Source organism: Pithys albifrons, chromosome 22, assembly GCF_047495875.1.
Source record: "Pithys albifrons albifrons isolate INPA30051 chromosome 22, PitAlb_v1, whole genome shotgun sequence".
Classification (NCBI taxonomy): Eukaryota; Metazoa; Chordata; class Aves; order Passeriformes; family Thamnophilidae; genus Pithys; species Pithys albifrons.
The window spans coordinates 9,176,146-9,203,571 of NC_092479.1; the positions used below are offsets into that span (position 1 = coordinate 9,176,146).

The 27,426-nt window shown below is 47.2% G+C and overlaps 1 protein-coding gene across 6 annotated transcripts; it reads right to left on the bottom strand.

Annotated features, from left to right (window-relative positions):
* Positions 1-261: 261 nt before the first annotated feature.
* DHRS3 (dehydrogenase/reductase 3) lies at positions 262-27,426 on the bottom strand. Of its 6 annotated transcripts, none has more exons than XR_011699596.1 (7): positions 26,498-27,426; positions 7,481-7,624; positions 7,195-7,314; positions 6,270-6,508; positions 5,296-5,421; positions 2,310-3,891; positions 262-1,622 (listed from the first exon to the last, which is right to left on the bottom strand). XR_011699596.1 is itself a non-coding variant. In XM_071576003.1 (6 exons), exons 1-6 carry the CDS (start codon positions 26,759-26,761, stop codon positions 3,807-3,809), a joined length of 978 nt encoding a protein of 325 aa, XP_071432104.1. In that variant the 5' UTR covers positions 26,762-27,426; the 3' UTR covers positions 262-3,806. The 6 variants fall into 6 exon arrangements, 4 of the variants coding, with proteins under 4 accessions (XP_071432104.1, XP_071432106.1, XP_071432105.1 ...); XR_011699595.1 differs by having other exon boundaries at positions 262-2,230; XM_071576003.1 differs by having other exon boundaries at positions 262-3,891.

A 27,426-nucleotide genomic window follows, 5' to 3' on the forward strand; every position in this document is an offset into this window, starting at 1 on the left:
ACAACATCTCCTTCAGAAATGCACACAAAGAGGATTCTGTTCCCCAGAGAATGGAACTACTGCTGGTGACTGACAGGTTTGCTCAGTCTCCAAACATACCAGGCTGGAGGATCTGAGTGCTGGGGAGGTGAGAGCTACAAACTGTGCAGAATATTCTGTTCCTCAGGGCTGGTGGTTGTTTGGTGAAAAATGCAAAAGATTGCATTTGACAGAATCCTGCCTTACCCCAAACTTAGGAACAAGTGCTGTCAAAAAAGTGGCTGTCACCCAGACTAAGTTTATTAAAGCCACATGTAGAAATAAAACCAAAAGAGATGATCCAAGCTTACCCTGTATTCTTCTCTCCACAGTTGCATTTGAGCTCCAGGAATGCACAGGGCCACATTCACATCTGCTACAAGCACGTGTGTTCTCTTGGAAATAAATGCACCCACTTCTGCTCTGCCTGCATTAATCTGTTACTGGTTTTCCTGAGCCTTGGCAAGTGCAGAACTATCTGTTAATATCTGAAGGTGGGAGTGTGCAGGGAGTTGTTGGAAGGGCTTGCAAGACTCGATCTGATCATACCCACCCACACTAATTAACACATTACATAAAAGTACAACAAGTCTCTCTTTGCAAACATCAGAACCACTTGCCCAGGCACTCTCTGTGCAGCTCTAGAGGAACTGGAGGGAGGGACTCCATCGCTTTTTAACCTCAACACAACACTGGATCAGTGGGTAGGGTAAAGTTCCCACTTTCAGGGCTCTCTCCTTTTAATTATCCTGCTAAAAACATGCCATCAGGAGTGTGGCTGGAAGGACCATTTTAAAGTTCACCAGGGGTGCATGAGGATGCATTTTTTTCCCTCATCAAAACCCACAAAATGAAATGTTGAACATGAGGGATCAGATTCCCTGACAAAGGACTCCTCCTCTCCCTGCCCTGCCTCCCAAATTCTGAAAATGACTTTGTACAAACACCACCCTCTGAAACCACGCAGAACTGAAGAACCCTCCCAATTTAAACAGGTCCTTTTCATGTCAGGGAGCATGTCCCAGAACAGCTCTCATTTCTGTAGCACTCAAATTTTAAAGCAGCAGCAATCTCCTTGTATGAAGGCAATAGGAAGGACTCTTTAACTTCTCCATGGTTGGAGCAATTGAAACTCATTTCCTCTGAACTGCTGTGCCCTGTCCCTGCAGCTCCCCCGGACTCCTCCTGCAGAACAGGAACATCCCTGAGCCACTCCAGACCCCTGTGTGACATGTGGCTTCAAGGTGGGGGCACAGAAAGGGCAGCAATGACACAGGAAAGCAGAAGGGAAGCAACTAACTGTGAGGGGAGAGCAGGAGGCAGTGAGGGAGAGGGGAAAACCAGAATTAAAATCAAAGGGCAGAAATTCCTTTGAAAGGCCTTAGGCTTCAACAAAGCTTGTCAACATTTACAGCACTTGAGGATTACCCAATACTAACCTTCTGTGGAAGGGACAGCAGAGCAGGGATTCCAGAGCAGCCTTTCTGCTAAAAACCTTCTTCCAGTGCCTCCATCCATTGCCATCACTTGCTGGATGGAGAGAGAGCTCTCTGTCTCACAACACTCCCAAGGGAAGAACTCTCTCACCCAACTCTTCTGACTATCTGAAAAGCAAAGGCAACGTTTCCCTCATTCCCCCTGTTTGCTGCACATTCAACCCCCTGGGGCTGCTGGGGCTGCTCTCTGACCCCCTGGGGCTGCTGGGGCTGCTCTCTGACCCACTGGGGCTGCTCTCTGACCCCCCTGGGGCTGCTGGGGCTGCTCTCTGACCCACTGGGGCTGCTGGGGCTGCTCTCTGACCCCCTGGGGCTGCTGGGGCTGCTCTCTGACCCACTGGCTGCTCCAGGACCCTGGGAGAGAGGGAGGGAAGTCTCTGTGTGTGTGTGTGTGGATGAGAGGAGTGAGATGCTGAGTCTCAGCTACATTCTGCCTTGTTCATACTCATTAGAAAGAAACCAAGAGCACTTGGTGTGTCAGACACCCCTGAGGATGGGGCCATCCTTTGTGTGGTGGCAGGAAAAGAGCAGAGCCACCCAAGGGACACGATCTGGGGATTTCCATCTGTGTTTTTACCTCACTTTTGCATTGGGAAGTTACCAATGAGTAGAATCTCAGCATGAAAGTTTCATTTCAGGGGGACACTTCTCTTTCTCCAGGGCTGTTTGCTCTTCCAGCCACAAGCCTGGAATGCCTGACCAGGATTAATGAGGAACTAGAAAGGAGCAGAGTGCACCAGGAGTTTGGAATCGTCATCCCCTCCCCTCCCAAGCCTCTCTTGATAAATCTGGTACCTTCAGCATTCCTGGCAGGTCCTGGAAGGGTTTGTATTTTCAATGAACTGAGTTCCTTCTCAAAAAACTGGCAAAAAATTAAGCTGAAACTTCAGATGATGCATTTTGCCCCAGGTCACACAGGACATGTAAGGAAAAGCTCAAAGCTTGAGTCAGGTGCCCTAAATTCACTCCTCTAATCACATGTCCTTCCTTGAGGCTCTTCCTTCAGGTGTCTCCAGTTGGGTTTGCTGCACTCCTGCACTGCAGTTCCCTTCACTGCTCTGTCAGCAGCATTCCAGGCTGTTCTGACCAGGTTCCTGTGCCCAGGGCTGCCTCTGGCACAGGAATGCAGCACTGCCCTTCTGAGGCTGTCACAGAGAATATGGCACTGCAAAAATAAAGAATGTCTGGCTGCTTCTGACATCTCAGGCCAAGTATTTATCACCTTTGGCTGACCAGAGCCTGCTCTGATGCTCCTAAAACACGATGGGTAAATTGCCAGTTGAATTCAACGTGCATTTTATCAGGTCTTTGCTAACTGTGCTTCCAAACTTCACATTTCATAAGCACTACAGTACTGTCTCTTCTATTTTTGGAGCATTATTCCACTTCACTGTGCAGACTGATCCAATGGATTTTCCTCTGCATGGATTATGTCAGTGAATGTATGTTTGTACAAGCAGGATTTAGTTCTAGTTCTAGACTTAGTTCATCCCAATGTGCTGCTGCCTACATGTGTGGCAATCTGGGATTAGTGCTAAAAACATATTTATATTTCATCATAAATGAACAGAAAGATTCAGGATGATAAATTTCACATGAGTTCAGTGACAGAAAGAATGTTCCCCTATTCCAACTGCTCTGCTGCTGCCTGAGCCTTCCTGTCCACCTCCACAGGTGAAGTCCAGCAGCTCCTTTGGGCCAGCCCAGCCCTCCCAGCCAAGAGTCCTGAGTGGCCTCAGCAAAGGAAACGCTGCTGCAGGGTCTGCCCCTTCCCAGTGTGTGCTGGAACAGCTTCAGCATGGCCTGGGAAGTGAAGGGAGGGATGGAAAGTGAAGGAGGGAAGAGAAACTTTCATTAAACATCTGCAACTTTTAGTTCTTTAAAGTACTTTTTAAGTTCCCCATTCAAACAGCTGAAATGAAACCAGTGGCAGTTCCTCTGGAGAGGGGACAAAGTGTGTTTGGGATGGGAAGTGCTGCCTCTCCACTGGGACAGCCCACAGACATTTCAGAAACAAAAATTACATCTTGAAACTATGAGTAGATTTAACAACGGGACTCTAAAGAATTAAACAACATTTCACACTTTTTGTTTTTCTTTCCAAGGGTCCACAGTCCAGTCACTCAATCCTGTGCAAAGGTCCTGTTACTATGGATATGACCTCCAAGAAATGTGTTGCCTCAGAGCAGCAGCAGTCACATGAGCAGGCCCAAGGCCAAGGCTGCTGATTCACAGTCCTGAAGGGCTCCCTGCTCGTGGTGGGCTCTCTGGACAGTCCCTGTGCCACCAGCTCTATGTCCGGCCTTTAAAGGTGTTCATGCAGGTGTAGCTCCCAGAGAACCTGTGGATCTCCTCCAGTGCTGCCTGAGGGAGAATGCTGCAAGAGAAGGGGGAAAACAAGCAGATGAGACACAGCCCTCAGTCTGTTCCATGAGAGATGTGTAAATATGCATTTACATACACAAATATTCTCATTCTATAAGGCAGCCATGAGAGCACAGACAGAACAAGCCTCAGTGTCCTGCTGTGAGGAGCCCTAAAGGGAGAAAGTTTCATCCAGTTACTCTTTCTCTGCAGAAATATTTATCAAAAAAGGTCTGTAAAAGCTGTACCTTGGAAGATATCATCATGTTTTATTCCTCTAAAATACTGTACACTGAAATACCCAAATTGAGCCTGAGTTCTCTGGTTAAGTTGCCATCTGGTTGTGCAAAACATGTGGCCTCCTTATCCTGAGGTATGGATAAAGATCTAATTTCCTGACAGCTACTGAAATGGAAAATAAATGTTTAATTCTTACAAAAAAGGAGAACAGCCCTTTTTCTTGTTTGTAGAATTTCTAGGAACTTTTATCCAAATTTTTACATTCAGAGCAAAGCATTTATTGTGAATTATTTTTTCCTGCTTGAAATGCAACACAGGAATTATTTTCCACAGAAATCTCATGGCCCTGTTACAGTTCCTGACCAAAGCAGCTTTTCCAAAGGCTTTACTGCAAACTGTCATGGAAACACAATGTTAAATATCCTTTCTCTTTGGTTGTTTCAGGATATGAAGGTATGACTCTTTTTCCTCAGGGATCTTAAAATTCCTGTCCTAATCATACACAAAAATATTGCTTTAATAGTTTCATTGCTGTAACACAAGCAATGCTCTCTACATACAGCTGGGATGGACAGACTTCATGGCACAGAAATCCTGTACAATGCAAAGCCTGGAGTCCAACAAATCACTTTCTAAATAAAAATTAACCACATGTGTATGTTAAGAAATTTTCTAGAGCCAAATCCAGCTCAGACAACAGCAATCCAAATTTTGGGAGTGAAACTGGTTTCATAAAGGGCTTATATGCAGGGAAACATCTCCACAGGGAATCTCAGAAAGTTTCCCCCTTTTGCTTCTATGAACGTCTTTCAAGGGCAGGGATGATCCATCTGACCCCACCTGGCACTCCAGGCAGTCTGAGGTGTTCCCTGGGGCACAGACCCTGCCCACCTGGCACTCCAGGCAGCCTGAGGTGTTCCCTCAGGCACAGACCCTTCCCACCTGGCACTCCAGGCAGCCTGAGGTTGCCCTGGGGCACAGACCCTTCCCACCTGGCACTCCAGGCAGCCTGAGGTTGCCCTGGGGCACAGACCCTTCCCACCTGGCACTCCAGGCAGCCTGAGGTTGCCCTGGGGCACAGACCCTTCCCACCTGGCACTCCAGGCAGCCTGAGGTTGCCCTGGGGCACAGACCCTTCCCACCTGGCCAGGCTGTTGGTGGCAAAGGGAACACTCACCTCTTCAGGATGACAAGAACGTGCATTGTCCATGGAAGGAGCAGGAAGGCCTGATTTGTCTGAACAGCTTCCACTGTCCTCCTTGCCACTGTCTCTGGCTTGAGGGGAGGAAAAAGACTTGGGAACCTGAATAAATGAAGGAAAAACTAATTACTTGTTAATCAAACTCCTCCTTTAAGACACCACTGTCCAAGGCCTGTTCCTCAAAGCTGGGGCTGGTTCCTGTCCTGCAAACACGCCCCAGGCAGGCTGGAGGAGGCAGAAAGTTCCAGTTCCAGCCCAAAAGCCTGACAGCAGAAATCCCAGTTCAAACCAGTACTCCTGGACTACCTAAACAGTTAAGAATGTTGGTGCCTTCAGGGAGAAGTGGCAGAAAGTATTCAGAGTCTTGATTCAGGGCTTTTCTTAATTCGAATGCAAACCAATACCAAAGGCTCTCTTTTCAGTGCTGGTGTTTTTCCTTTCATTCTCTTTCATTTTGCCCATTGTAAAAGATTCATTTGGTCAGCCATTAGTTGTCCTCTAGAAGAGAGGTTAAAAGGAGGCCCTGATGGCCTCACTTCAGTAAGTGCTGCAATTCCTTTCAGCAAGGAAGAATTATTTCAGTGAATAAAGAAGGAACTTGTACTGTTAGTTCTCAAGTAATTTGTAGACTGCTCCTCTTGCATGGCCTCAGTTGTATATTGTCCCCACCCTCTCTGGGGGCTGCACATGGCCAGAGTATGTGCAGGGAAAACCAGCCTGAGCTCTCCCTGCAGAATCCAAGGTGTCCCTCAGCCCAGGCTGGGGGAATATTCCAGCACACTCAGGGAACCAACCAGTCTGATGAGTCCCAGGTGGCCCAGAGTGACCCTCTGTTCCCAGGCAGCCAAATGAGACCTCGAATTCTCTTAACTAAATGAAGCATTAATTAGGAGTGTATTCTGATGATTCATTTAAAATGAGCTGCTTTATCCTCGTTCTCCTGCACTGACCTGATTCTCATGCCCTGGAACATCTCGGTGCTGGTGTGGAAGGGCAGCACTGTGGTGGCATTGACCCCAGGACAGTCCAGCAGCCCCAGGGTCAGGCTCTCCATGAAGGCAAAGGACGAGGCTTTGGAGGTGCAATAGTCAATGGCCCCAGGGATGGCTGACAAGGCCAGAACAGAGTTCAGGCACACAATGTGGCCATTCTGCAGCTCCAGCATCCTTGGCAGGAATGCCTTGGTGGTCTGGAGAACAACACAGTGAAAAGGAAAAAAAAAACAGAAAAAAGGTTTGTTCAGCAGAGATACAACAAAACAATAGTTACTGAAAAAGATAAGACGACAGGGAGACACAGCCAAAGTGTTCTGCTCATTATGCTGGGAAAGGAGTGGGAGAGGACCTTGGTGCTTTGTCATTTTCTGAGCAGACAAAGTTTGTGTAGAAACACAAGAAAATCTTTCCTAGCACATAAACAAGCAGCACCCACAGATGAAGGCCAGGTACAAGTGCTTAAGAACTTGTACAGGATAAAGTCTTCAGCAAAGTGAAGAAATGACAAGAGGCTCCTTTTTTATTACTATTGCCTAATTCACAATAGAATGAGCTCCCTGAGCAATGCAGCCTCATGCTCCTCTGATGCTCCCTACACATACAGAGAACCATCCTGTCACCTCAGGCTTTCTCAAAAGACATCAAGTGTTTTACTGGAAATCAAAGAATAAAAAGCATTGAATACTGAGTTACTCCTTGAAGAATTGTATTTATTTCAAACCTCTTTTCTCTGGCCTTTCCCTCTCATACTGTTTTTTCTCCCTTGTTTTCATGACAGACTGATTTTGCCAAGCACCACTTGGAAAGACCCAGGAGCAGCCATTGCTGGCTGCCATCTGTCACTCTCCTTCCAGTCCTGGGTTACAAGAGCTGATCTTACCCAGAACTGGCCCAGGGTGTTGATGTGCTGGGATTTGAGCAGAGCATCATCATCACTGTCCATCAGGCTCTTGCCGTGCACCACAGCAGCGTTGTTCACCAGGATGGTGATGTCCCCCACCTGCAGGAACAGCAAAGCACTTGTGACAAGGAGCCCGACCCCTCCCGGCTCCCCCTCCTGGCAGGGATTGCAGAGCCAGAAGGTGCCCCTGAGCCTCCTCTGCTCCAGGCTGAGCCCCCCCAGCCGCTCCCCTCAGCTCTGCCCACAGCCAGAGCCTCCCACTGACCTTCTCGCGCACGGCCTTGGCCTGCTGATAGACCTGCTCCCGGTTCCCCACGTCACAGATGAAATAGTGGCACTCTGTGCCCATCCTCCTGATCTCCTCCGTGGTCTCCTTCAGGCACTTCTCAGTGCGACCCCACAGGATGATCTGCAGCAAGAAACTTTACTGTTAGAGCCCAATTGCTTCTGCTTCAAATCTGCAATAATTAGAACTTGCTTTTGACTTCAGCTGTTTGATGGAAACCTTTGATGTGTTCCACTGCCAGCTCTGTAGTTTTATTTCAGACCAGCAGGGATTTTCTGCTCCATGGGATGGGACAGGAGGACCTCAGTGGTATCTGTACCTCAGTGCTGATCCTCTTTACAGGTCCTTCACAAGCAACATGAGCTAACACAAAACACCAGATCTTTAGCCCAAAACGACCAATACATGGAACAGTTGGCAAATTTTCTGTATCAGGTAATTTCAGATCCCTCCCTGCTCTTGCTATACACATATATCTTACAAGTTTTCCAAAAGCTGAAAGAACAGGAAGCAGAGTTTACATTACATCACTCCTTTTAACTCAAACCCTGCAATTAATTTAATAACAGCAAGATGAAGATAAAAATTAGGTATTATGCACACAGTATTCCTTCCCCACACCAAACCTCATGCAGAAAGCTTAACATGCTTTTTTTTAAGGACTAGTTAAGCTTATCCCATAACTGGTACTAAAACTAATCTCTGGCAGGGTCAGAGAGCTCTTCCTGTGCCCAAGCAAGGCTAAAATGCAGATGTACCCAAGTCCTCAGCCATTTCCTAACCGAGTTACAGTTAAAATGAATCCCCTTTCTAAGTCCTTGGCACATCTGTGAACACAAACACACACAGACTGATGGATTCATATCCACAAACTCTCCAACTGGATGGTTAATCAGAAACTTCAGAGCATGTATAAATATGCCAGAGCCTTTTCATGGGAAATCTTGTCTCAGGGGAAGGAATTTTCAAGGCAAAAGCTGTGATCAGCCCCACAAGCTGCAGGAAAGCACAAGGGTGAAGCTGCAGCTTGTCTTGGCCTCCAGAGCCTCAGGGTATCACTCTGGGCCATCAGGGCTTGGCACCCACACAAAGCTTGTAAAACTGATGGCTATTTACTCACTTCTGAACTCAGGGCTAGACTGAGGGATATTTTTCATGCACACTCTGCAGCCTTGAAGGGAAATCACGAACATGTGAGAAATTTCACAAGCTTTCAGGAAATCTTTACAAAATACTGCTCAGCTGTAAGCACAGGGGCACTTAATGCCTTTTTCACAATCTACATCTCTGTGGAGAGGGGGCAAAAACCACTACAAAAGTCAACTGTAAATATGAAGTTGATGCCCACAGAGTTTGTATCAGGGTGATCTTCAGACTCTTTGCAGGGCTGTGTCCGTCAGTGCAGACACTAAAGTATTAAGTGATTCACTGAAGAGTGATGGAAGGGGAAAAGAAAAGATAAATAAGGTGTCAGACAAGAGCAGTAAGGCAAGAAACTGCCCTCACATCCCCAGCACTCCAGGGCTTCACACTGTTATTGCACAATAAAAAGTAGATCCCTCACTCTTCTCCTTAATCTGTTTGAAACATCCACAAAGCCTCCTATTCCCAAGAGCTGCCACTGATGCATTGGATGTCAGGAAATGGACAGGGAAGAGCAGTTAAGCAAAGGATGACCTGTCAAAGAACATCTGTCTGTGATGCAACTCTTGGATATAATATTTTTTATACCTCAACAGTTTCTTTGGGACCTTTAATATCCTTCAGGCAAGTCTTGCAAGGTGACCCCGTTAAAGTCTGGGCCATCTGGAGAACACAGGATTTGCTGGTGATCTGCCAACAACATTAATTTCAGCACTGATTTTTTAACATGGGAAGTTTTTGTGTCCTTGATACTGTTCACACTCAGGTGAAGGCTCCAGCCTGCTCAGAGAAAAGCAGTACATAACAGACCATTCTCTTGGGAGAGATGAAGGTTCCCCAATGACCCAGAGGGAAGGGAGGGCTCCTGCCCTCATTTCTGCTACTTTTTACAGATGGATAAAACTCAGAACTCAATACAATGTGCTTTTGGTCCCAATTCAAGCTTGACTGTTCCTACGAGATCATATGAGACTTTGACTTTCTCTCTTACATCTGGCCAGACTGAATTGGCACAGGCTTCCCTCTGGCCTCCCAGGACACCAGATCTACAAGGAGACAAGGCTGGGCTTGTGCATTTGCCTCACAGTGGAGGCTTCTGTTGCTCCTGAACATCTTTCCAAAGGACTCTGGCTTAGTCTTTCCGTGCAGACAGTGCTTCTCCTTTCCTTGCTCACAGCAGTTTCACCAATGTTTTCTAGGTCTTTACTCTCCTATTTCCTCCTGATTTTCTACAAACTCATCAGTCCTCTGCTCTCCTGCATTCACCTTCTGCAAAATGTGCAATTAGGGATAATCATCCATGTTCTCAGTGCTGCTGAACAAGCTGTTGACCTGAGGAGTGACCGTGGGCCCAGCTCTGCTGCAGCCTCATGAGCCCCAGGGAGCCAAAAGCTGAGCACTTGGCTCTCCACTTCCCTCTGGATGCAAGCAGGAATTTTATTCATTGCTTGGTCAGCCTCAAGAAATGCATCGTTTACCTTCCCCCTGCCCTGGCTGGGACCTGAGGGCTCTGCACTCATTACAAGTCCAGATCTGCAGTTTAGGAAATGGTCCATATCATTAAGAAGCACAATTTTCAAAATGAGACATGGGCCTCCAAGTCTGCTTTGTGTCCCCTTTCCCTTTTAGGTTTATTTCTAAATTGGCAATAAGTATGTTCCAAGTGTAGGCTCAGTCCTGGAGAGAATGACTCCAACAGACAGAGAGGTTCCTGTCTGGACAGAGGAAATCACAGGGGAATAAAGGAGAAGAGGGACGTGGTTTTGCTGATTCCCTGATTTTCCTGATTCCTCAGCCTGTCAGGTGCTGCACAGCCACCCATTCACGGGAACTTAATGGTGGAGAGGGAAAGATCTCATTGGTGCTTTGGAAAAATCTTGGACAGACACTTTTCTGTCCTGGAAAGAATCCAGTCCCTATTTCTTCTCCCCTTCATCTCTCCTCATCCCGGAGGTGGCCGATCCGATCCCGCTGAGGTGGCCGATCCGATCCCGCTGAGGTGGCCGATCCGATCCCCCTTGAGGTGGCCGATCCGATCCCCCTTGAGGTGGCCGATCCGATCCCCCTTGAGGTGGCCAATCCGATCCCCCTTGAGGTGGCCAATCCGATCCCACTGAGGTGGCCGATCCGATCCCCCTTGAGGTGGCCGATCCGATCCCGCTGAGGTGGCCGATCCGATCCCCCTTGAGGTGGCCGATCCGATCCCTCTGAGGTGGCCGATCCGATCCCTCTGAGGTGGCCGATCCGATCCCTCTGAGGTGGCCGATCTGATCCCTCTGAGGTGGCCGATCCGATCCCGCTGAGGTGGCCGATCCGATCCCCCTTGGGGTGGCCAATCCGATCCCCCTTGAGGTGGCCGATCCGATCCCACTGAGGTGGCCGATCCAATACCTCAGACCTCGGACGTGGCCGATCCCCGTGGGGTCCATCCCCCTGCCCTGCAGGACAGCCCGGGCTGGCACGGCCAGAGAGGCAGGTGGACCAGGGAAGGCAAGGCAGGATTCTGCCACTGGACATAGGGAAGAAGAGATTTATGATGCCAGAGGAACTTGACACACCCTCCTCCTAATGAACTTTCAAGTAGGCAAGGACTGTGACATCACAGTCGGTGCAGATTTTCCCAGGATTTATGCACAAGAGCATTTTTGCAAAACAAACCTTATCTCTAGATCTGAGTCAGAGAGCTCCTCCTCTGACCTCAGAAAATCATTTCAGCCGGGGGGGCAGGCGCAGCATCCTCCGCTCCCAGGAGACTCGTTCGACTCGGCCCTAATTGCTAATGAGCCGTGCCCCGAGGGCGGAGGGGAGTCCGGGCGGCTGTGCTGCCGTTGGGCCAAGGCGGGGCTGTGGAACAGAGCCCTGCGCTCCAAAAGCCCCAGTTCTGACAGCCGGGCCAAAGCCTGACTTTCACCATAACACAAGGGAGCAAGAGTTATGCTCTTGACCACCGCAAAATCAGATAAAGCCACTAATTTATATAAACTGGTCTAGATTGAAGCTGCTGTCAGCCACAATACACACACGCAATTAATGCTTCCAGAGGCTGAACTACATTATCGGGCAGGACACAAGGTTAGAGCTAATTTTATATTATTTACAAGGCCAGTTAAGCTGTTTGGTCCAAGTCTATTGCTAGTGCTATTCAAGAAGAGCAGCAAAGGAATGCTGCCCTTTCACATCGTCCATTATTTTGGCACAGTATCTTCAGCAAACCTGCTGCGCTAGAACTGATCCCTCCGGCGAGCTGGACCAGTGCTGGAAAGGTGTCCCACCACAACAGCATTCCTGAGACTGAACACGTGCCATCCCTCAACACTCCCCTTGGCTTCTCTGGGCTGGGTTTGAGTACAGAACTGCTCCCTCCTAGGTTTTGCCAACACAAGGTGTCTTCTGATTAGCAGACAGAACTTCCACTCTAAACGTTACTCAATTTTACGATTCATGAAGCAATTCTCTGATTCAATCTGAAGACACTGAAAGTGTTGCAGAGAGACACAAATGCCCTTCCTGCCTTATTGGGGTCACCCTTTGTTGGGGTAATGTAGATTATCTTAGCAGTGGTCAGAGGAGCAGAGACAGCTCAGGCTGCAGCAGGATCAGAAGGCTCACCCAAAACAAAGGACTTCCTTGGGTGTAACAGCCTCACTTTTATCTGCTCCTGTATCCAACATGCCAGCACACCACTGGTCAGCAGTTCACCTCACAGACATGGAGAGATTCTACTGGTTACGAGGCATTCACGTTCTACAGATGCCTCTCTGGGCCTTAAGGATGGACTCATCAGTCACCTCAGACCTTAAGAGATACACACACACACTGTCACCCCCACGCTGCCCCATCTCATTATTGCTGCCTCCACAAATCAACCACGACTCCCAGCCCCAGATCAGCAGAGACAGGAAGTAGTTGGTAGGTCAACACATTTCATTGCCCCTTTCGACCTCCTTCCTAGTCCAGTGGAACAAAAGTTGCTCTGTGTGAGCTGGTATCTGTAATTGCACAGACCTTTGTTCAAACACAGAAAGCCTTTCTGTGCCCAACATTCAGAGTTCTGCATACTTTTAGGAAGTACAAAGTGTAGATAATCCACTGAAGTATGCCGGTCTTATCCCCTATATTTACAAAGCCTGGTAGTGCTAACTCACAGTCGGTCCTCCGAAGAAATGCATTCCAGTGTATCCCATAATCCCGGCAGAGTTTTGCACATCGTGAGAACGGGAGGATGAATTCTACAGCCCCGAAAGCTCCACGTCTCTTGCCTGTCAATGGCAGAAGGGTTTTCTCCTCCACCCCTTCCCCTCTCTTGCCCCCAGGCGAAGGCAGACAAGTTTTTTCAGGAGCTCTCCATGGGAGAGGCATCTAAAGGCAGATTAATGGGAGAGGGAAAGGTGTGGCCCTGCAGTGTGAAGAGCCAATCTTTGCTTTAGAAAGGAGAAAAAGAACCTTGTAATGCCTGAAGCAGGTCAAAATACTTACCCCAGCCCCTTGGTGACACTTCTCGAAAGGTAAGCAAACAAAGCAGGCCAGTGGTGAATTTTTCTGTTCCCACAGTGAATATCAAAGTTGCAAGTGACAGGTATGAGAAAGTTGCAGGTAAACATGGGGAATCGAGAGAGTAAGCCCAATTATCTGCTTTACACATAAACGTCTCTAGATTACTATTTAGAAGCTGTAAAGACATTAGACTATGAGAGTTGAATTTAATCTGCCACCACAGTAAACACAAACCACTGACTATTATAAACTGGTTTTAGTAACATACGGTAATGACATTAAAAGTTAGGGCTGAAGAGACTTCAGGAGGAGACTAAAAGAGTGAATTCCAATCCTGTAAGTCTAGTGTCAGAATTTTTATTACTTTATATGTTGACTTAACACTCAATGGGATTAACATTATTCACCTAAACATCGGTCAGTTCCAGCTGTACTCCTGTCACTCCTTTATGAGTCTGAAGGAAAAAATACAGTGCCTAGAAAACCACAGACGTGTCTCAACACCTCCTCAGAGGAGGAAAGAGTGTCTAACTTTGTGTCTGCAAACAGGCATTTAAGACCAGCTCCCCCTAAAGAAGGGAACAAATGCCCACTGTTCTCACAGGCAGGACTATTTAAGGACAGGTGGCCCCAGGCTGACTTTTTGCCCGGTGGTTTTTCCAATTGCTTTTGTCTGACACTGAACGCGACTCAGACTGCCTTGGGAGCAGCACTCGCAGCTCTGCTGAGCTGGAGAAGGGGAAGGGCTGTTTGCCAGGAGGGGTCACGCAGGAGTCACCCTGTACAGTCCCATTAACGCGGGGCAGGGTCAGCCCGAGGGCACGTCCCGACAGCACCGAGTGGCCACGGGCTGTCACCCCGCCAAGGTCCCTGCCGGCGTTTGGGGGGAAGGAGCCACAGACTGGAATGGTGAATGTCTGTCCGCAACACGAGTGAGAGCCGGCCCTGCCCGGGGAGCCACAGCACACACGGACACGTCCAGCAGTGAGACCCTCTGGCTGCGGAGCAGGAAAAGTGGCGGATCTGAGGGTGGGGAGAGGGGCAGTGTGAGCCGAGTTCTGTGTTTGAGGTCAGGCTGTGGAGACATCCACCAACAGAAGCAGAACGCTCCACCCTGCAAATACCCGGTGTGCTGCCGCCTCCGTTGGCTTGGCTTGGCATCCCTTAATCCACAGCCCTAAAATCCACAGCCCTTAATCCACACCCCCACGAAAACGGCCGAGAACGCAGGAAATTGTGGGCACGGGAAATAGGCAGGTGCAGAAAGGCCTTTTGTGCTACAAGCACAGCAGAGAGGATGAAGGGACAGAAAGTCAGTAAATAACATTTCAAAGGGGAAAAAGAAGTTACTGCACAATCTGACAGGACATTTCAACATCGCTGAAGGGTTGCTGTGTGCATGTTTTCCTTCCAAAATGCAGCATTGTTATTTTTTATCATGGTGTGTAACTCTCCAAGCAAAGACTTTGTAACATGTGGCAGGTTAAATGTTCATGTAACAAATGTGAGTGGCAAGAAGGGTTTGCTTTTGGAAAGTTAAAAATGCTCACAACTTTAGATTACAGGGGAATTTTAGGAGCAAGGGGCATGTGGAACTTAGGAGTGGCTCCAACACTATTATTTCCATCACCTGACTGGCTGAAAAGTAACTCCTAAAATTGCCTCTTCAACCAACAGTTAACTCAAAACTGTGCTACTTCTTAATTAACCAAGTGGAAAAATCAGACAGTATAAATGTATGGAAAAGAAGAATTAAAGAGTTACAAACTGGCTGTGCATGAATCTGGGTTCTTCTCCAGAGTCTGCCTGTCCTTTCTTGAGGAAGAGCATTCTGTGTCAGAGCAGCCTGCCCTTGGCACGCTGGTGGTGCTCCCTTCCCGGGGACAGGGCTGCCCATGGCACCCCTGGCACACACCGTGGGTCCAGCCATGGTACCCCTGGCACACACTGTGGGTCCAGCCATGGCACCCCTGGCACCCCCTGCGGGTCCAGCCATGGCACCCCTGGCACCCCTTCCCTGCCAGCCATGGCACCCCTGGCACCCCCTGCGGGTCCAGCCATGGCACCCCTGGCACACACCGTGGGTCCAGCCATGGCACCCCTGGCACCCCCTGCGGGTCCAGCCATGGCACCCCTGGCACACACCGTGGGTCCAGCCATGGCACCCCTGGCACACACCGTGGGTCCAGCCATGGCACCCCTGGCACCCCTTCCCTGCCAGCCACAGCACCCCTGGCACCCCCTGCAGCCACAACAGCATCAGTCTCGCTGCATTACCTGTCCAAGAATTGCCAGCCTTCATTCTGAGCACCTTTGGGTTTGCTCCAAGCTAAACCATGATGAGAATTCACCAGCACTTATTTGGGGAAACAGATAAAATTCCTCTATAAAAGGAATAAATACAACTATATCCATTAGATAAAATATTAAATAAATAGATAACAATAGATATAATAACCAAATAAACAGATAAAATTAGAAAAATAAGGTGGACAAAATGGCACCTTTAGTGACTAAGGAAAACCACAGGAGTGTTTCCAAGTCCCAGGGAGCCCCAGGCAGACAGACAAGCCCAGCTCTTGTGGGAACATCACAGGAAAGGAAGACCAGGGGAAGGGTTTAAATTTGTTCAACTGGGAGAAGGTTTGCAACAAAACAGCCACGGAAACCTAAGGGTGAATGATGTTCCCAATGCTGTCACTATAAACTGCCCTCCAGAAAGGCCTAAAATGGGCTCCAGATCACCCATGTGTATAATGAGATGCAGCTCTTGACTGAAAAAATAATTTCTCCCGTGAGGCCACTGGAGAAGTATTGGAGTTAAAATAGCCTGCATTAAATTTGTGTATAAACTGCACACCAGCAAGAGCTCCAGACAAGCTCCCCTACACGCCTGTCTTTGCCTCCAGAAAAACACAATTGCTGCCATTTTCAAACCATATAAAAGCTCTCAAAAGGTGCCTTTCTTGTAAGTATTTTAGTCAAAGAAATAAAGGACACTGCTTAGGAGCAGCTTCAATATTGAAATGCTTAACTGCTTGCCTATCTTTTTATGTGCTTTTCAAAATGTTATTTTTTAATGGTGGCTGTTGCTATGCAACAGGGCAGAATTTCTAAAATCTATTCATCTGTTGTACAAATGGCAGTTTTCAGGACACATTTAACTCTCCCAGCCTATCAAGTCAGAGGAGGAGGATGGGAATCAGAGGACTAAACTCCCAGAGCACACACACCCCCAGGGGTACTGCAAGGCTAAAAAGGGTCTTTCAGTGATTATATCAATTTTTTCAATGCACTCTTAGGATGAAGTCACAACCCTGCTTATAAAAATGTGAAAAAAAGCAGAGCTCTAGTTAAAGAAAATGATATATAAATGTAGAAACAAAAGTTATGTTCATTACTTTTATCCAGAAATTATCAAAGCAATTCTAAGCAGATTCTGCTACAAAGATACCTATTTGAACTAGAGGGGCTGGTCAGGCAGCCACAAATCCAGCTTTAGAATAGTCCTAAATTGTAGCTCCCTGCAAGTTACCACCCTTGGGATGTGCTTGCCTGTCTCAAGAATCCCTTTCAGGCCACTGCACTGCAAAATGAAGTTAATTCACTTCAACATGAACATAAAATCAATTAAGCCATCACAGAACGTGAGACAAACTTGACTTTCCAGTAAAATAAACTATATAAAGTAACCTGGTCAATAACTGCCATTTTGCTGAGGGACAAACACAGAATATTGAGGCACAATAATTCCTCAGTGTGTTCAGTGAGGCACAAGCTGCTCTTTGCCTGAAGGGTTCCCTCCCCACGAGCAGCCTCCAGGGAACCTCTAGGAAGTGGGTGACATTTAGCCCTAAAAACAGGCCTGGCTTTGGTTGACTCACGTTCACAGTAGAACAATCTTGGCCTCCACTGGGATAAATGTTTAAGTACAAAAAAGGGACAAAGCCCCCTGAAGTGCCTGGCCTGAGTGAGCCCAGTCCCCACGTGCAGCAGGGGGAGATCTGCCCTGGGCTGTGGGCACTGAGATGCTGGATCTGGAAACAAATAACCCCACTTGGCCCAGCTCTGTGACCAAAGGCAAACCAAAAGTATTTGAACTGGTTTTACTGATTGCAGTGGCTAAAGAGGCCATTCTGACTTCATCCCAAATATACTGATTCCCTCTGGCATGGATCTTTTCAGTCCAGAACCAGCATTCTGATTCTTTAAGTTGCATTACCAGTGACAACATGAAATACTGTTCTTGTCATTCACTGTCCATGGTTAAGAATTCTCCATCTTTTCTTGTCCCTTTTAAGTCAGTGAGGAAGAGAAACTAAACTCCCTTTAGAGATGTAAGATGCTTTTCTAAATTTCTGATTGTGCATGAATGCTGGACTCAGATGAGAGATGGATAATTTCGTGTTGTTCAAGTGAGCTGGAGGCACAACTGCCACTGATTCACACACTGACACCCAGGTTTCCCTCACAGGCACGAACCTAAAGCACAACTGATGGAGCAGAGCTGCATTTCTGCTTTCAAACACCAGGTTCTTGCCATAAGTGGAGCACTGACACGTTTGCTCTGGCAGTGTAAGACAACAGGAATCCCCATGTTAACCAAAACAAACAAGCTCTGCAGTGCTGCCCTCAATGAACTGTAATTAAGAAGGTGGCAACATAAGGGTGGCTGTCCACAAAATCCCACTGTAATTACACATAGTTTATGGCTAAGCTAATAGGACAAACAGTTTCAATTAATTACAAACCCTGCCAAGGTACCCATCTATTCCCAAGTCTATTAATTAGAATCAATTTAATCCCCACTGGGATAAAGGTCAAACAAGATGTATTGCCCCTGTTCTCCTGGTCAGGGTTACCAGTCCATGGCCCTGTCCCACTCTGCAGTCACACTGACACTGCTTTGAGGAGCAGTCTGGGCCCAGCTAAAAAGATCTCTGGTAATTTCTGCTTTATATTGTTGATAAGCACAGGTTTAAAAATGCCTGAGCTGGTTCTCTCTCGGGGGTCAGGTCTCAGCCTGCTGTTCTCTGCCTTGAAGAGTTGTCCTGCAGAATACCTGAAAGCAGCAACCACTTGTGTCTTCAGTTTGGGCCAGGAATCAAAGTGAAAAATGAACACCAAACACGAACTAACAGTTAATGGATTTTAAAACAAAGTCTCAAAAGCAATAATCATAACTGACATTTCCAAACTGTCCAAAAGGAAAGATATAGAATTTCTAGATTCTTGTCCAGTTTTATGGGAAGGAGATCAAGAGAGTTGCTCTCTTTTTTTCTTCTCCCCATAGTTCCTGTAAAATTAATTAACTGGCTACTTCTGTAAAATTCATCACCATCATCTACTTGTCCTGGTTCTTTTCTTGGAAAAACTGTTGTAGTATTTTCATCCCTCTGAGGTTCCTGTCAGGCTGAGTTCCTGCTCTTGGCTATGATAATGTGATGTAAACCCAGGTAGTTCTTGATGTGCCAACTTCAAGTATGTTCTTTTTGAATGTTGTTTGATCTCTCTGTGCAATGTAAATCAGAGCAGAGTTTTTAAGTTCTCCTTTCATGTTTTTACTTCCCACAGCATAGTTTTCACCTTATCAAGCGAGGTTAAAAAGCAGGGTTACAAAAAATAAAACCTTTGATTCCTTTAAAATGTTTTAGTCAGAATTCTCAGCAAGGTATGCAGAGCTTATGGTCACTCTTAAAGCAAATTGCTGTTCTGGGCTAATTAGACATTAGGTCAACAGTGTGTTCATTTTATAATGCAGTAAAAGCAACCTACAGTCCTTCAGATGGAAAGAGTTCTATAAATCTGAGACAACTTTTTTCTACCCTGTGCCAGAGCCATGAGATAAATGCAACAGAAATACAGCAGCACATTTCCCAGTCACTGCAGGTGATGAAACGATGCAAATAAAATGGGGATGAATCACTTCAGACAAGGAACGTGAAACCTCAGAGACCCAAAGCTTCCTGTCAGCCCTGAAGTTCAGAAAAGCAACCCTTTTCCTTTCTTTGGCACAAATAAGACTGAGAATTACAGAAGCAGACGGGGGTTGAGGCTCTGGAGCTCTGGGTGTCCTGGTGCAGCCTCCCTGCTCAAGGTTGAACACACCATCTACTGCTTTGATCAGCTCAGCTCTCACTTTGAATTTCACTGCTCCTCCTCCAGCCTCCCAGAGCTGTAAATAACACAGCCCTGCAGGCACCTTCAGGGCCACTGAGCCTCTGTGTTCACGTTCAAGGCCATGATACCCAGCACCTTTCATTTAACAGCAGATCTTCCATTTCAGCCTTCACTTCCCAGCACTAATTTTTAAAACAATCTGTTTTCTACCACACCATCTGCATCTCTGTAAAAGTTCCCCAAAGCTCTTTACTGTTGCTTTTCAAAGCACACTTTAAAACTTCCCTTGCTGGGATGCTCTCCCCAAACCCTTCAGATGGCTCAGGGATCAGTTCTGCACTCCCTGCTTTGCACTCACCACCAGTACTGAGTTCCATGTTGCTGCTCAGTGTGGCCTTTTGGTTTTATCTCCACTGTCACGTTTATTTATTTCAGCCCTGCCAGCCCTGAGGCTGCAGCATCTTTTGCTGTTGACCTTACAGAGCACATTTAGCATCTTGGTGCTAAACAATTTCTGATGTGTGAGTGGGTTTCTGAGGCACTGCAACAACAGTCATGCAGAACCTCATCTTTAAAATGCCAAGGTTTTTTCCAGCATTGGCCCACTCCCTGTATCCTGTGGGAAGCCTCATTTCACTGCCCTGGTGCCAGACCTTCAGCATTTTGAGAAGTGCTGCCTTTGGTGTGCCAGCACAGCACGGTCTCACTGGGACAATAATTCCTCATGACATCACCGTGTCTTGATGGGAGCTGACAAGCCTGAAACTCTGCAAGTTCCACTTCTTGTTAACATTATTTATTCTCCTTACAACATCCCCAGTAACAAAAGACAGGTATGTTCCAGATTATAAGTAAACCAGCTCCAGCCCAAATGCTGCTTCACAGACACCAAAGATGTGAGAGCTGATAAACCCTGGCTGTGCTTGGCAGCAGAGACACTTACTGAGCCTGGTACTGCAACTGCTGGCCCTGGCAGGGCACAGGCACAGGCTCGGTGCCATCCCAGCCTGGCATCCAAACAAGGCTGCTTTGCCCGTCCTTAAATTCAATCAGCAAGGAAGGGAGCTGCCAAGAGGAAACCATCAAATAAAGCTGCTGTCAGGATGTAATCTGTGGAGAAATAAAGCCTTTCTGGAGACCATAAACCTACCCAATCAAATCTATGCTCTCATAGCTCCCCAAAAGTCTCAAATTAATGTATTATTTCACATGACATAGAAAAACATTCACTCCCCAATTCTTCTCACGTACTTCTGCTTGCTGATAAGTTGTGACATGCTCTAATAGTTCACTCTAAGATTAAGGGCTTAAATTTAAGTAAGATTAAAGTAACCATCATTTAACATGTGCCTGAAACTGCTGTGTTTCTGTGGTGGTTTCTTTCCAACCACACACACAGCAGGGGAGATTAATCACCTAGAACTGGTATCTGCACTGGGGTAAATATTCTCATACAAAAATAAATGCATCACAGAAAATATGAACTTTCCTTTTAGACCACATTATCATTTTCACTTTCAGACATGTCAGATTGCCTTTTCCAAATGGGTACTTATGTGCACTCTAAATGCCTGCAGAGAAATCCATTACACACGAGCTGTGTGTCCTTCTGGTACTCCACAGGGCAGGAAGAATATTCAGTGTGGGGACAGATGCCCACTTGACAACAGTGGCCTCAGCACTGAAATATATATAAATAAACATCTTACCCTTTCAGAAGGACTTATCTCCACCAGGCCACCTCAGGTATTTTGTGCAGTACATTGGCAGCATCAGAACTCTGTCCACTTATTTTATAAACCTAATTTTATGATTTTGTTGTGTTAGGTCACGATGCCCATTAAAAACAAGCACAGGGTTAATCAGATTCTGGCAACAATCAGGTTGTTTGAAGTCAGCCCTTTTCTTTCTGTCAGGACTAATCTCCTCTGGGGTGGCCAGAGCAGGTCTGGTCGTGTCTGCACTCAGAGGAATGAACGTGGCAGGAATCAGTTCCCACCTGCAGAGCAGAAACACCTTCCTGAGGCCTGGCCTGGCCACAGCGGCTTTGGGACCTGCCAGGAGCTGAGGGACCTGCTGAGTGCCCTGCAGGCACCTCCTGCCCTCTCAGCCCTTCCCTCTCCTCCAGCACATGGCCAGAAATCACACACCTTGCCCTGTGCCAAAGGCCACGGCCCGGGTCTGGAACAGTGCGGGCCACCGGGGTGAGCTCCACGGGACATCAACATCACCCTGTGTGCCAAGAACTCCAGGCCAGGCTTTCTGGAGGCAAGACCTACTCTCCAGTACAGATTAATGTGAGTCTTCTACAGGTGCAGCCAGAGATGCAGGTTTGAGAATGACCAGTACTTTAAAAGACATTTTAGAATAAGAATTTTTACCAAATCCATGTGAGATACTCACAGCTTTTGTCCTACACCTCAAAAAAGTCACAGCTCTAAAACAAGCAGCAGTGTCAGTATTTTGCCCTCACTTTAGGAGATCAGGATTAATTTAATTTCCAGCTATAGCAACAATGCAGATAATTTTTTATCAAACAGAAGTGGTATGTGTTATAAAGAATTTTTAGAAGGTATATTCTAATCCATACTGATCAGGTCAATAATAAACAGACCATTCACTAAACAGTTGTACTCAATGAGCCTTGGGGGCCCCTTCCAACTCAGAATATTCTGTGAAATCTGTGAAATAATATGTCAACATGATTCATAAAGACCAAAGTGAAAAATTTATAGACCTACAGATGCAGTTTGTGTGGGAGGAGCAAACCACCGAAAAACTCATCTCAAAACTTGCCAAATTTTCCATTACTGGAAACACAAGGCCAAATTCTAAGACCTGATACCACTTTTTACATAACCTCTCTGCAATTCTCAGCCTGAAACCAATTTATGGCCTCAAAGCTCACACAGCCAAACCCCTCCAATCACACAAGGCCAGCAGGCACTGCCATTCCTCTGAGGTTTCCCGTTCTGTTGGAATGAGTGGAACACTCCAGGTTTCAGGAGCAGTTGGGCTTGCACAGCTCTCATCCCTTCCCTGGTGCTCCTTCCTCCACTGACTTCTTACCATCCCAGCTGTCACTGAGCTGAAAGAGGACAGCACACCCAAATGACAAGGGATCTTCCAAAACACAGACATGAAGGCCTGACTTTGACAAAAGTTATGAAAATAATGATGGAAAGAGCAGCTGAGGTTTCAGGGTTGTTGGGGTTTTTTGTAGCCTGAACAAAACCAGGAGTGTTCTTAGCAAAATACAAACCAATACAACCACAACAATACTTTTTCAAAGCACAAGTTTTCAAGTAGTGCCTAACAAAGAGCAAGACATACAAATGACATACAAAACTATACCCATCAAAACTTCAGCACTGGAGACCATCAAACCCAGGGCTGACAACTCCCTGGCAAAGGCATTATTCTGAAAATGCTGGCTGAAAAGCAAATGGCTGCGAGGAAACCAGGAGCAGTTTCCCACTGTACCCCCAGTGAATGAACCCATTCAGCCCTGCCTGCTCACATCTGCAGAGGGCTGTGCTCTAACACAAGAACAGTGTTCAAAGGGGCCAGTCTGCCCAATATTAACTGGATTATACAGTACAGTCTTTGCAAAACACCATTAGGCTTTGGAAGTCAATTTTTATTTCATAGGCATTAAATCATAAACTCATAAACCCCTCGCCTTCTCCTGTTTCATTACCAGACATTCTCTGCCATCTTGGCTCACCACAGCTCTGAGCCTCCACAGAGCTACCAGTGTGTGAGGCTGAGGCAGAGCTGCTGCTCTACTGCCCAAAGACTTAAGGTACAGTCAAAACTCTCAAGAGTTAAAGCCAACAGTCTGGAGGATTATGAATTTTGCAAGCAACCAAGAAGAAACTGAAAGCCAAAAAAGTTCCTTTCTCCAGCAGTTCAGGCACAGCCAAGCAGCTCCTCAGCCAGCACTTGTGAATCTGGACACATCTCTGGGAAGTTGAATTACAGCACTTGAGCACTTCTGCAGAAAAGGCAGTGCTGTTCATCCCTCATAATAACACTAACATGTCCTGCATCATCTGCAACCACTCCAGCTCTGCATACAGCTCATTTACATGCTCTTGGCTTTTTCCAGAAGTGCTCCAGGAAGCACTTCAATACACAGTGCTGCTCATGACCAAGTAGCTCTTGACAACTACTTGAAATTACAAATGGAGGATGGATCCTCTGACCACTCAGGATACACCTGAACAGGGATGATCTCATGATTGAAGTCTCTCATTTAATAAAAATCACTGGCAGTCTTAGAAGATAAACACTTCTGAAATTGCAAATGCAACTGCCATGGCTTTGTGCCCTTCTTGGCCTTTTCCTCACAGAGGCCAATGAACAGTCACAGGAAAAGAAACACCACCTGAGAAGGAAATGCCTCCTAGACACTTCTCTGTCTAGGCCACATCTGAGGCACAATGGCAGAGACTGCAATGGACATGAAAGAACGGAGGTAGAGAATGGAAATCTGGATGGATTTACATGAGCATGCCCACGAGAATTCCATTCTGTTAGATTCAGAATGTCAGTCTCCAAGCTTGTTGACCAAGCAGAAGATACTGCACTTCCATTTGCATAAACCCTTCTGATAAATCTTGCCATCCTCAAGCTCTCAATGCAAGATCAAAGTTTACAGTAAAAGAGCTGTGGATATGACAATTTGTAATCTTGGTGAGATGTGACATTTGTCACCTTCTGCGCAAACGGTTCAGATACATCTCAGTTGTGAGTAACAAAGCCAGGCTCTGAAACAGAGCGTGGGATGAAATGCCATCCAGTCTAATTACCAGAGGAAATTTCATATGCTCACAGCCCCAACTAACCTGCCCTTGTGGAGATTCTAATCTCAAAAATATGGTTATATATCGCCGCCTACCTCCAAAACGCCGCCACTATGTCTGTGTGCGCAGGCGCCGGGGCCTTGGCCAGCACTCTGTGCCCACTGCTGGAACCTGTCCCTGCCTGTCCCAATGCCACCCACCTCCTGGGGACACTGGGCTGGGCCCTGCAGTTTCACACCTTTGGTGGGTGTCTTCTTCTGAACTGGGAATATTTGTGACTACACTGTACGATAATCAGAATCTGCTGTAAATTATCAATTGCGATCAATTCATTCAAGCCTTGCATATCCTTGTGAAACAGCAGCGTAAAAGACAAGAGCAAAACACAACAGGCAATTTCCACAAGCCTTAGCAAAAGATGACTTGGTGGCTACTTCAAGTCTTTTACCTTTCTTTTTGATTGTCTGAGGCAAAGTGTAAAACTGAAGTGGTGCCAAGCAGAGGTTGTGCACACTCCGTGGGTTGGAGCACAGAACTCAGGGGTGGGCACAGAAGGTGGGAGAAAAAGGAAATCTCAGGGCAAAGGGAATGGAAACTACCACATGCAGGTGAAGTTGGCATTAAAACTGTTATGGAGAATAAGCCAACATTGGTGCTTGTACCAAAGGCTGACAGGCAGTGCCACTACTAGGGAGGTCAGAACTTGCTGAGTGCCATGTTTGAGCCACTGGATGGCCATGATGTAACTGAAAGGAGAATCTAATTCAAATTGAGTCAATGCAAAAACTTCAAACACCTTCATGACAGACATGAAAACAGCCCAAAGGCACCACCCCAAAGTTCTAACCAATAATTAGCAACACAGAGCATTTCACAATATTATATGAGACAGGTACTAAGGTTCCCAATGATTACTGTAATGTATTCTTTCCTTCTAAGATGTGTAGAGATTTTATCAGTAAGACATACAGATAAACTCCTGTCTGTGCCTGTTTACAGCAATTCCATCCCAGCTCTCGCTCAAACAGCCCTGTCCTTTTGGCCCCTCTCCCCTGGTTCTTCAGGGCCAGCTGCCATTGTACAGCTCCCAGCTCTGCAGCAAAGCAGCTCTTGAAAGAGCTGTAGAAGTGGTGGCACTTTAATGCCAGAGCTCAGCATAGCAACCAGCCACCCTAAATAAATAAATAATGAAGCGTGGTATTCCAACAGATAATATAAATACACTTTCAGCAAATTGCTTGGGTCCAAAGGTCAGTCAACTTGTTTGCTCTGACTCCCAGAATGTGTAAATCTCAACATGATGTTTAAACACAAACATAGACAAACATCAAAGTTCAATGCTGACATATTTTATACCTCGGAGCTGAATGCCAGAATAGCTCTGTACCACACTGGGAAAACTGTAATGCATGAGTGTAAGAAGTGACAAACACTATCCCAAACTAAATGCAAATTTTTTTCTTTAAATATCCTCTCATTCTGTATTTTTCCTCTTCTTTATCCTCTATTTACTCTCATTCATCCTCTCACACAGAGAAGTATTTGTGCAGCTGTCTAATTTCACCATTCCTCCTCATTATTAACCATCAAGGGGGAGATGAAACTTTCCATCCTGAGCCTCATTTCAGGGATATGTTTGTGTATCCCTGACTGAGTCACACATATGGACATACCTGTCCTAGGGAAAACACATTTCAAGGTAAACAACCAGTTCCTGAGTTACACTGGCATTTCTGGGCTGCTGTGCAGACAGACCAGTCTCAGCCTCTCTCCCTCTCTCCTAAAGGAAATAATCTCACAGCTCCCACTCGAGCTGTGCTTTTCTTCCTTGCTGGGTTCTCATTCATCTTCCCTTTGAACAGCTCTGGGCTGCCCAAAACCAAAATACAAGAGGCTTCAGGAAGTACAAGAAATTAATTTCTCGCATGGAAACCCATGAGGGGGGCAAGGGCACTGTTCTCCCCAGTCTCCCAGAGTCACCTGCCCCCTGCCCTGGGGTGCCCCGCGTGGCCGGGGCAGTCGCTGTGCCTCGGGAGGGCTGGGGATGGCTCAGGCCCTGGGCACGGTCCCGGCACTGCCAGGACACCAGCGCTGGCTCCGGGCATGGCGATCCCGGGGCTCTGCTCTCCCTGCCACAGCAAACCTGGGCTAGGGTACAAACCTCTGCCAGCACAGGGGAATGCCCGAGCGGGCCCTTTCTCACCGGCACGATTCCTTGGATGAGATGGGGAACGGCAGGATGCAGGAAGGAGGAGCGGGCAACTCCTGCCATGTACCGCCCGTAATGGCTCAGCACGGCGGGTCTGCAGGATGGAGCCCCTGCTCCATCAGCTGATCCCACCAATCCCACCGGGAGGGAAGAGCAGGGGGGGCAGAGCAGCAGGTGGGCACTCCCCCCTCCCCTCCCCTCCCTGGCGATGCTCTCACCCACCTTCCTGGCTCCTCTCCTGGCGAACTCCTGGGCCAGGTGGCGGCCGATGCCGCGGCCCCCGCCGGTGACCAGCACGTTCTCCCGGGACAGGTCTCGCAGCCGGGGCGGCAGCACCAGCGACACGGCGGCTTTCACCGCCAGGCACAGCATCTGCACCGGGAACAGCAGCAGCGCGCCCAGCCGCTGCCACAGCATCCTCTTCTCCCAGCCAAAATTCTCTGCCGAGCCAAGTTGAAACACGGGAAGAAACGCAATACACTTCATGCACCCCCAGGTGGGTGACAAGTCTTCAACCCCCCTTCCAAAACTTGGGGGCAAGAGGTTCTTGGGCTGGAAAAATCCTCCTCTCCCCCTTAAAAAAATGGGGGTAGGAGTAAAGTAGTGCAGAAGACCAAGTCACTCCCTTGTTTCTTGATCGGTGTCCTCTGGGATTATCACATGCAGGTAAAACGGTTTTCTGGCTTTTTAACTGGACGGTTTTTTAATTAAAAGGGAAAAAAGGAAGAAAAATTAAAAGTAACCATACATCCCTCCGCTGCAAAGACCCAGAGAAAAATCTAGTATCCAAATGGAAGGTTTTTATATTTGGAAAAATAAAATAAAGCAGCCTATGTCTCCAAATTTCAGCCTGCAGTGCCTTCCAGGCAGCTCATTTCTATTCTTAGACTCAGGAAATTGCTTAAATAAGACAGAATTGCCAGGACCTTCTTTTTAAGAAAGGCTCTATTCAGGGTGAGGTTGTTGTTTTTGTTTTAATATCTATAAATATCTTTAGACGCTCTGCCCTGAGCTGGCTGCAAAGGTTGAGCTGGTCTCCGCCTCTCTCTGCCCCCTCTCTCGGTTTTGTCACTCGGAGTGTCTGATCCCAGAGCAGGAATTGCGCCTCGCACGAGTTCGGCTCTGCCCTCACTCGGTGCTCCCTGTGGCTC